The 10451-nt window shown below is 44.4% G+C and overlaps 1 protein-coding gene across 1 annotated transcript; it reads right to left on the bottom strand.

Moving 5' to 3' along the window:
* Positions 1-4570: 4570 nt before the first annotated feature.
* Positions 4571-9766, bottom strand: SPINK2 (serine peptidase inhibitor Kazal type 2). The gene is made up of 4 exons (XM_086612382.1): positions 9718-9766; positions 9238-9275; positions 8546-8655; positions 4571-4616 (listed from the first exon to the last, which is right to left on the bottom strand). Exons 1-4 carry the CDS (start codon positions 9764-9766, stop codon positions 4571-4573), a joined length of 243 nt encoding a protein of 80 aa, XP_086468508.1.
* Positions 9767-10451: the final 685 nt, after the last annotated feature.

Below are 10451 nucleotides of genomic sequence, written 5' to 3'. Positions count from 1 at the left end.
ACCCTCAAAAGAGTGCCTGAAGCAAAAAGGCTGAGCACTTCTAAACTACCCACAACTAAGCTTGGAGCTGGATCCCAGCTGTCCCAGAAAACACACTGCAGTGTCTGCTGGGCAACAGTGCCTGGAGTCCAAGGAACATTTTGTTTATGTATGTTTCCTGAACATTTTTTTTATTTTATTTTCACAAGAAGGAGAGTTGGGAATTTAATAAATTAAAAAAGCTCAACCAAGAACAAAGCCATTTGTACCTACCCTTCATTAGCAAAAGCCTGTAAGACATCTTCTCACGTTAATTTGACCTAGATGGATGGCTGCACATTCTCCTCCCAGTCAGATGAAGACTGTGCTGATCCTGGGAAGTCAGAAAATGTAATAAAATCCTAATCAAACAGAATATTATCCAGCAGTTGATCTCAGACAGAAAAGAGATCCTTTCATACTTGTTTCACAATCATGCCATTCGGCTAGTATAATCCCTTGTTAGCCTCACGCAGCCGAAATAAGCAAACGAGAATGCTTGGCATAAGGTTTGTTGATGTCCAAAGGTTGGAGTAACATCCTTCTATGTATGTTGCTGATTTTAGCTAGTTCATAGATGCCATGAGTAGATGCCAGTCAACACTTTGAGCAATCAAAGTGACATACGGATTTTAATACATCTGATTGATAAATTGAACATAGCGGTCACCCAACACTGATGAGTAGTCCTGTACTAGTCAATTTTTAATTTCAAGGCTGGGATTTTGTCAATTCCTGTCAGACCAGGCATGGTATAACTCAATGCTATACACCAGTCTCTCTGCTAGAGAGAAATACACTTCTTAGCTCCAGCTGGAAATGTATGTTTAAACAGTTCGAAGTACAGCAAGAAGCATAAAGCACAATTTAAAATGCAATAAGAGAGAGCAAAAGGAAAGTTGGGCAACATAGCTACAGCAGTTGCAATAAACTTTCAGAAATGTTCCAGCCAAAAAAACAGTTTGCCTGGAGGGTGAAGACACATGCAAATAAAAGTACAATTAGAAGGAGTTTGCATAAATAAGGAGATTCCGGGCAACTCTTGCTTTCAATTCTGTTTATTTATTACAATAGGAAGAATAATGTAAAAAGTTTAAAAGAAAAAGAATCTCAAGAGAAAAGAAATGCCTCTGCCTTGACTTAGTGGAAAAGTTAATGCCACCTACTCCAAGGAGCTCTGGGTACCGAAACTGAGAGGGTTGCCAGACCCAGTGCGATGCGGCTATGGTCTCAGCGACTGGGTACTTCATCTCACTCTGAACCTCCAAGTAACACACTTCTGGAATCCAATGACTCCAGAAATAGGAAGGACAGGAGCATAGTCTGGCTCCAAAAACCACCTTGCTGGGTGAATTGCCTGAGCAACAGAGGCGAGAGTTGCCGGCAGTGAAACCATTCCTGCAGCCAAAGAGGCTGACAATTTTGGGAACAACTAGATTGTTCAAATTCTGGGCAATTTGAGCACATGGAAGTCATCAATGTTAACCCACTGATGCAAGACCCACAGGCTGTCTTTCCCTCTTTGCCATTTAATTTTGCAGCTCTAGCACTCTGTCATCTAGATGACTTCCTACCTCACCTGTATGTAAAATGGACCTCTAACAGCACCACTGAAGGCAATGGGATTAAATCATAAGAGTGAGGACTCTTCATACATGCAAGCCTTGTCCTAAGGCTTCATAGGAAGCCTTAGAGTCCTACTCTAGAAATGTGAGTCCTACTCTTCATATGAATAAGACCAGCATTGTTCTAAACATAATGTACAGTTTAAACTTAAAACAAAAATTGAGCCTATCATACTGAAATTCACCATGTTTTTGAGCTATAAAGGTTCATAAACACCCAACTGGAATACATTACTGCTTTTTTTTTTCTGGGTTTGAGAAAGGATTTTTTTTGAGTGAGGATTAAGGCATGATATGATTAAGCCTTTCTAGCATTGTCCTACATGCACCACAAAGTTCTGATTTTAAACAAAAATTAAGTCCACTGTACTGAAATTTGGAGACATCAACTTTTTGATCTATAAAGATTTATAAATGCCAAACAGGAGTACAATACTGGTTTGTTGTTTGTTGTTGTTGTTTTTTTGTTTTGTTTTGTTTTGTTTTGTTTTGTTTTTTGTTTTATTTTGAGTTTGGGAAAGAATACAAGTGATGTTTTAAATTCAGCTCTGAAAGGATCCAGTTGACAACAATAAGAGTAATTTATTTTTCTACATTTTAGTTTTCATTGTTGCAAAGCACATAAAGAAGATGACACTACATAAAGCAATAATATAACTTCATAATAAAATACACTATAAGAAATGTTGAAACTTTATAATAATGTTTAAAAATATATCAAACACCCATCAAGATTATTTCAGACCATGATAAGGAAATTTCTGTCTCTGCATAGTAATCCTTCTCCCTTAGTCTTCATAGACAGAAGTTACTGCGAAGTGGCATTCACCTTTGAAGACTCTAAGCACATCAACAAAGACTCCAAGCACAGGAATGATTCCATCCGCCTTCTCTGTAGGTCTTTACTGAATGAGAGGTATCTCCTCTTGGGTAAGGCTAGAAAGAAGTAGGATCTGAGACATACATCTGCACTTCTTTCTCACAAATCTTGCTGTCAAAATTTACCTGTGGGAATTGCCAGAACTTTTTAATGTACAGAAAATGAAGTACAGATGTCGAGGGCAGATTTGGTGAGTAATTACATGCAGTGCTGTATTCACCACTTCTCAAATACACAGAAAAATAGGACAATTTAAAGTCACTTCTAAGGTTATATCTTAAGCATTCATATGCTGGGACCCAATGCTCTAGTGTGATTGTGATTGTCAGCCTATGTGCTATTTTTTATTTGGATTTGTTTCATTCAGTGATGTTTACAAACCCAGATATTTTTTCTGAGTTTTGCAAAAATATGCAATGCTGTGCACACTTTTGTCAAATACTGAATGAGCATTTCTACAACTAACAAGACTGCAGTTGTTAAAGTTCCCTTGTAAGCACAGTTAGTTAGCAAAACAGCAATACAAAAAGAAATGGCTTATCATTTCCATCTACTTGTTAATCCATAGCATAGCACACAAATGCTTTGGCATTTGGTACAATTTGCAAAAGTGAAAATTTCTAGATCTGGATATGGAAACAACAGCTAGGAGCACACAGGAACTTTCTCAAATGGATTTGCCACCAACAGAGAAATTGATTTTCCATCCGCAATCAACACCTTGTTGGGAGACACTGGTCATCTTTCTTTTCCATCTACATATTCATGTCTCCATGTGACCACTTTATCCTAAGCTTCCAGCCCTCCTGTTGTGCCACACATGACATCCCTCCGTCAATGATTAGTCTGTGCCCGATGGAAATGAAAGCTGGTGTGTGCTGGAAAATAAGAATAGCTTCGATCTTTAAAGGAACTATAAGACAAAAGCATTATTGTTTTCCAAAACTGAAGTCACTGACCTGTAAATGTTCATCAGGCATGGAGTGTGCTGTACAGCTCTGCCTGTGCTGCTGCTGCCCGGCGAAGCCTGACGAAGCCGTTGCCTGGGGCCAAGGCTAGAGCTGGTGCCACTTGGCTTGGATCAAAAGGTAGAAGCCCCCCGTATGTTACCAACGCACCGTAAGACGACCCAAATACAATTAATTTCAAGTAATATGCAGACAACAGAGGCGTTTAGCAGAACAGAAGAAAACAAACGTAAGAAAGGCTATGATGTGCCCACGTGCATGACAAAGTGGGTGAAGGAAAGGACCGAACCCCAGTACTCGCACGCCCTTCCTGTGGGAAGGTCCGCCAGACCTGCCTCGGAACGCGCCCTTTTACTCGAGTCTTGAGTTTTCCGTTTTTGCTTTCGTGTTTGCCATAGTAAGTGGCTCTTAGGTGCCAGACGAGGGTGCTGACACTGGTGCCCCAGGAAGCAGAGCCCAGAGGGCCAGGGGCCTGGGGAGCAGCACATGCCGCTGCCCACAGCTCCAGAATTCTGAAACAGCCGTTATGTGCAGCAGGAGCAGAGGGTGCCAAGGCTGCTGCCCACTGCCAGCAGGACCAGCAGGTAGGGAGCCTGGGGCAGAGGCTTGACACATGTCAGGGTGCCCTCACCAGTTTGGTAGCTGCCACAGGAAACCCCTCTGGTGGCTCCCCAGGGGCTGTTGACACCTGCGGGCTCAGATCCTCCCAGAAATGACGAGCAGCTGCTGCCAGCACTGCCCGTGACAGAGGTGGTGGGGCCTCCTCGCTCCCAGGTGCTGCTGTGGAAATGGCACTGGGTACCCGCTCATTTCCTTCTCCAAACAACTGACTGACTGGTATACAGTCAGGACATCCCTTTCTTACCCTATGGTCTGTCTTCCATGAGAAAATAAGTCAAGGTTCAGGTTATAAGTGTACTATGGCTGTTTATAAACACTGGTTTCAATGCAGTAACAGTACTTTGTTTAAACAGGCAAGCTTATTTATTAAGACAAGCTACATAGAAAGTACATTTAAAGCATTGTTTCTGTTTGGGCTATGTCCCTCTCATTTTCTTGAAAAGTGGCCATCTGTCGTATCAGCATTTTCCTTCCTTGAAAATTTGGACATCCTTATTATTTTCACTGCAAGCAGAAGAAAAATATTTTAGAAGGGAAGCACTACTTGAATTTAACAGAGACATTTTATAAAGCAGACTCTCCTATGTCTTTCTATGTGTTCAATTAAATGCATCGCTTACGGCAACATTACTGCAAAGTAACTGTGATGCAAAGATTTATGACTCACACACAGAGCGAGTAGCTTACCAGAGGCAACCTCACTTCAGGCTTTGTTACCTATAAAAACCTGATAAAGCTATCTGCAAATCTGAGAAGCATCAAACCACAGGACTAATTTCGCAATGAGGACTAAAGCTTTTGTTACAAAGCACTAATGCAAGTGCAACTTCACAGTCCCTGAAGTGGGAAATAGTTCTAATGCTTACAATATTTCTTGCCTTCATGTGGGATTTCAGTGGGAAGGGTGTGCATCCTGATGCATCTCTGCATCCCAGGCTTCACTAAAATTTGAATGTGTGGTTCTCTGAACACTGGAATCTTCTTTGAGGAAATTTTAGCCAAGTGTCCCTTAGTTTGGGAACATTAGACTTTTTTTCTGGAAGTTCCATACATGGTACTTTGAGGCACTCCATTTACGAATCTCAGTTTACCAAGCAAGTGTAGCTACAAAAAGAAAGAGATAGAATGCCCTAGATCTTCATTTCACTTCTCTATCTTAATAGAATCAAGCTGGCTTACTTCTCATGAAATTCAAGGGGTTTATGATTACCCAAAAGCAGGGATAATCTGCACTAGTATTTGTATCAGGGATCTTTTAACCAGAAGGTAGTGGAACAGATTAGGAATGCGAAAGGAAAAATCAAGCCCAGGGGATGTAAAACACATGTAAAGATGAAAGGAAAAGTTCAGCTGAAGGATAGCCCTTATGCTAAACCCTGCAGAAGCAGCTCAAGCTGCTTGAGTGCTGCCAGGCTAGGTTTAAATTAAGATCAACTTTTGTCATTGCTACTGGACACTGAGTGTGAAAGAGACCTGGGATTTGCATTTGAGCACCCTCTTATGAATGAATTAGAACTAAGCTATAAAAAAGAAAAAAAAAGGCAGGCAGGAAGACCAGCTGTGGTCTTACAGTTAATGGGCTGCACTGCAGAATCAGGATGGGCAGAGTTTGTGCTGCACTTTTGCTGCAGGTGTCTCATGTCATCATGGATCAGCCACAGCAACCTCTCCGGCAGTACTCCTGATGTTCACGGGGCTTTCCAGGTGCCCATGCACTCTTGCACAGATAAAAGAACCCATGGACGGTATGACCTTGGCCATCAGGGACGTACAACTCCCTTTAAAAAGTCCTTTAATGGGCTTAAACATGGGCTGGAAGTGACCTGCAATCTGGCTGTTGAGAATCACCTAAGTTAATTTAGAAGTGACTGTTTTATAATCCACTATGAGATATGCCCGTGTATCTGTTTCTACATCACCACATTACAATATTTATCTCAGCAACTACTAGTCATGCAGCTTGTTAAGAAGGGCAGAAAGATCTCTTTGTTTTCCTCTCCTAAAGAGTGGGATGGACTGTACCTTAGACTCCTTGAAGTGAAATGACCGTTGCTTATGACTATGAACAATTTTTCAAAGCTGAAATTCTTCCAATAAGACAAAGTGGTTTATCCTTGTTGTGTTGATGCCGAGTCAAACACTTTAGAACAACAACTCCAGACTGAACTAGAAAGCCACTGAGTATGCCAACTACTGAATTATTAAAGAAAAAAAAATCAGGATAGTCTCCCTGTGCCCCTTCAGACAAAAATGCGTGTTTCTGAGCATGTAAGATACTAGCAAAAAAAGATGGTTAAGATAAAAATCTATCTTGTGTATGTAACCAGATTAAATCCTGTGTTTCACACAAAACATGTACATTATATCTCATGCTAATAAGATGTAATGCCCACCATGAATTAGTGAAGGAATTGAGTGGAAAGAAACAGCAGGTTTGTCTAGAGAGTCCTTTGTGCTATGTGCAATGCTGTATTCAGGGATCTGCCATGCACCCGTCTGGAACTGAGGGATCATGCCCCCGAAATGAAACATCCTAAAAATATAAGGCTGAATCTCAAAGCCCATTGTTCTGCTCTGAGAAAGGATCAAATACACTGTTTAGGTTGTGAGACACTCTCTTGCCTATATCTTTGCGATGTGGATCTGCGCTCTCTGTGTGTGATACTTAGCACTCGTCTTTGACTTTTACTGTACCGATTTCGGTCCATTTCTCCAGATCCCTGGGAATTTTGACACTGTCCTGCACAGATCATTGTATCTCATATCATTTTGCAAATTTTTATTTTGTTTCTGATATCGAATTCATTACAAAAATACTGAATTATATACTACACCTAAAGGAAATCCCACTTAATAGCTCTTTCCAGTGTGACTGTGAAATGCTGATTACTGCTTTTAAACCACAGCGTTTCAAGCTGCTGTGACTTCAACCTTTAACAAGTTCAGCTGAATAATTATTTGTCTGCTTATGTGCATGTCAAGTGGAGCTATGTAAAATGCCTTATTAATGTCATTGAGCAACAGTTCTGTTGCTTCCTACTCTGCTAGGCCAGTTATCTTGCCAAAAATCTAAATCTCACAGATTTGATCAGATTATTTCTGAAAAATCTGTACCAGCTTTGCTTACTCTCTTTTTTACCTCTTGCTGTGTGCAAGTCAATTGCTTTACAACTTACTCCAACATCGTTCTAGGCAGCAAAGATGAGTGGGCTCCTAATGTGTAACACACGAGCAACTTTTTTCTCCCCTTTTCACAGATTGTACTGTGTGTGCCCTTTGATTCCCTAGTTGCTGTGTTTGGTTTTTTGTTGTGTTTTTTTTTTTTTTTTTTCAGACTGTAGGTTTACCAATTCTCTTTGCAATTTGTCATTTGCTTGGGTAGTTTGTGAGGTACTCTGGTGAAAACATTACCAAATTCTGCTGATCTGCATACCTTTAAACATACTTTGACACACTTCAGCACTTTCTTTAAAATATTATTTCCTTAAGTGTCCTTTGATACCTTTGACACTTTCCTTATTCTGGCCTATGTTCCCTCTATCTTAGTCATTTGAACTTCGTAAATTATCTGGTCACAACTAATCTTTCCTCCACCCCAAAGTCAGTAACATATTTCAGCCTTCCCTTTCTTGAGACCTATCTATTTATGATTTTGTAAATGCCCATCACTGCTGTTGTGCTGCTCTCACTTCTTCCCTCTGCTGGCAACGGAAATTCTGTTATTTCATTTATATAAATTCCTTTCACCATCAAGTTCAATTCATAAGCAGTTCCTCTCAGTTTGTACTGAATGAATGCTCTACAGAAGTTTCCAGTCAATCATAATGGAGGGTAACAACGCTCACTAAGAACTGATTTTCTGTGTTTCAATTTGTTTTTTAAAAAAAGATTAAATTATTAAAGAATAAAACACCCTCTCTCGAATATTAGGAGATCTTTTTCTTGATTTTTAAGCAATCTGAATGGCAAAATAGTATTTTCTCCTAACAGTTGGCATTCTTACTCTTCTCTGTGAAAGGAAGTACAGGAGATTGGATCTTAAATGTAAACATTTTGTAGTAAAAGCTGCATTTTGGCTGGGGTATTTCATGTTTTCTGATGGAGAGTGTGGTAATAATCTGGCATTATATTTAATGGCGATGTGGCACTGTATTACTGCGACAGGCATCACCCTTTTGAGATGCTCCTCCTTAAGAATGACAAAAGTGAATATTCAGTACTCCCAGCTAACTGTATCCAACCTAAGCCGTTTACAGGTATCATGCTAAACGCTGTTGCAAGGGATCGACAGTCGAGGAGACACTGCTAAAACTGCAGTTTGACAGAGTGTGAAAGATCCAAAGCCAATAATCTATCAGTCAGTTGGGATGTGAAGGTGAATATTTTGCTTGCATGTAGGGAAGGGAAAGTTAGGATGTCAATTAAGTAACTACCTGTTTGAAAGGCAGAGCACACACTCGTTTGAGTAGGTCTCTCCATCGGTCCCACAAACTGGATTGTAGTCCCTTGGACATCCAGGCACACCATACCTGTAGCAAGCAGGCTAGGGAAGACAGGTATGTAAGAAGTCTAAGGTACACCATTTGAAACAGGTTTCTGATCGGCTTCTGATCTGAGAGCCTCTGAAGAATACTGGCACCCTCATGCACAGAAAGGAGCACTCAACAGGAGCTGGCACAGTGTTACAAAGTGCCACACTATCTTTCATGCTCTTGGGGGAATTTATCGCTTGAGGCTGGGCTTCTACTGCCTGGCACAGCTTGAGCTGTGGTGTCAGGACATATGCATGCTACAGAACATGGCTCCTTCAGAGGTCTTATGTCAGTGGGACACATGGACGGCAAGTCCCCATGAAGGGCAACCTCAGATCAAGCTGGCTGGAGTCACCAGGGCGTATGTCCTGCAGCCCTTAGCAGGTGGGTGCCAGGCTCCTGGGGTCTCACAGCGGTGGGGAGAGACCATCTGGGGCATCTCTGGGGTTCCGGAGCCAAGGCCAGGCACTCCTGCCCGGCACTAGGCCTGGGGCTCTGGGGAAGGGGCCGCCCTGCACTGGGAGGGCTTGTTGGTGACATGGCGGGCAGGTGGGAGCATCCTTCCCGGGGACGTCGGGGTGGGCTGTACTCACTCGAGTGCTGGCAGCGGCTCCGGGACAAGAGAGGAGCCCTGTGGAAAGCAACTGGCGTTAACGGCGTCTGGTCCCGCCTGGATTCGCCCTGTCCCAGCAGCGGCCCGGATTCCCCCCCCCGACCACCTGGTGTCTGTTACCGGTCCCGACCCCGACCAGCCGGTGCCTGGTCCCGGCACCCCCTGACCAGCCGATGTCCGTTACCGGGCCCGTCCCGGACCAGCCAGTGGCCGGTCCCGACACGCCCCGACCAGCACCGTCCTGTGCGGGTTCTTCCCCCTGACCCCGGACGGTCGATGCCTGCAACCGGCTTAGATTCCCCGGCCGCCCCCCAAAGCCGGCCGGTGCCCGGTATCGCTTCAAGTTTCCCGTTCCCTGGGACAGGACCGGCCGGGGCACGGCACCGGCTCGGTTCCCGCTTCCCCGGGACCAGCTCGCCCCACACCGACCACCACAGCCCCGGCGCTGTGCGCCCAGTACCGGCGAGAAGGACGGGCAGCAACACAAGCGCTGGCACCGGCATCGCCATGTCCGCGGACGGAGTAACGGCCGCAGGCGCGGGGGCGGGGGGGGGCGGGCGGCGCTGGGGCGAAACGGCCGCGGCGGAGCGCGGGGGGCGGCACGAGCGGGCACGGCGGGCGCTGGGGCTGGGGGGCGGGGGGAGGTGTAGGGGTTGGGGACCCGTGGGGCACCCACAGGAGCGGGAAGGCCCCGGGACGTACCGGGGAGGCAGGGAGTGAGGGTGTTTGAACGGTCACGGCAGTCAGCTGAGGTCCCCCCTGCCTGCAAAAAGGGGGAACACGGCACCCGTTTTTAAAAAGGGCAGAAAGGAGGGGCCCTGGGAACCACCGACCTGTCCGCCTCACCTCTCTGCCTGGGAAGATTTTGGAATCGACCCTCCCAGGAGCTATACCAAGGCGCACGGGGGACAGGAAGGTGATTCGAGACAGCCCTCATGGCTTCACCAAGGGAAAGTCCTGCCTGAACAACCCAGTGGCCTTCTATGGCAGAGTGACTACATCAGTGGACAAGGGAAGAGCTACGGATGTTGTCTGTCCGGACTTCTGTAAAGCCTTGGGCACGATCCCCCACAACATCCTTCTCTCTAAAATGAGAGATATGGATTTGATGGGTGGACTGTTCGATGGATGAGGAATTAGTTGGATGGTTGCATCCAGAGGGTAGTGGTTAACGGCTCAATGTCCAGATAGAGA

This window comes from Tauraco erythrolophus, chromosome 5 (genome assembly GCF_009769465.1).
Source record: "Tauraco erythrolophus isolate bTauEry1 chromosome 5, bTauEry1.pri, whole genome shotgun sequence".
Classification (NCBI taxonomy): Eukaryota; Metazoa; Chordata; class Aves; order Musophagiformes; family Musophagidae; genus Tauraco; species Tauraco erythrolophus.
This window is presented reverse-complemented; position numbering and strand designations above follow the sequence as displayed.

What these genes read in the sequence shown, in the direction of transcription:
- SPINK2 (XM_086612382.1), bottom strand. Translation starts at nt 9,766, where the DNA reads ATGGCGATGCCGGTGCCAGCGCTTGTGTTGCTGCCCGTCCTTCTCGCC. An exon ending in GCTGCCCGTCCTTCTCGCCG is followed by an intron (nt 9,276 to 9,717) that starts GTACTGGGCGCA and finishes TGCTTTCCACAG; the next exon opens with GGCTCCTCTCTTGTCCCGGA. An exon ending in GAGCCGCTGCCAGCACTCGA is followed by an intron (nt 8,656 to 9,237) that starts GTGAGTACAGCC and finishes TGTCTTCCCTAG; the next exon opens with CCTGCTTGCTACAGGTATGG.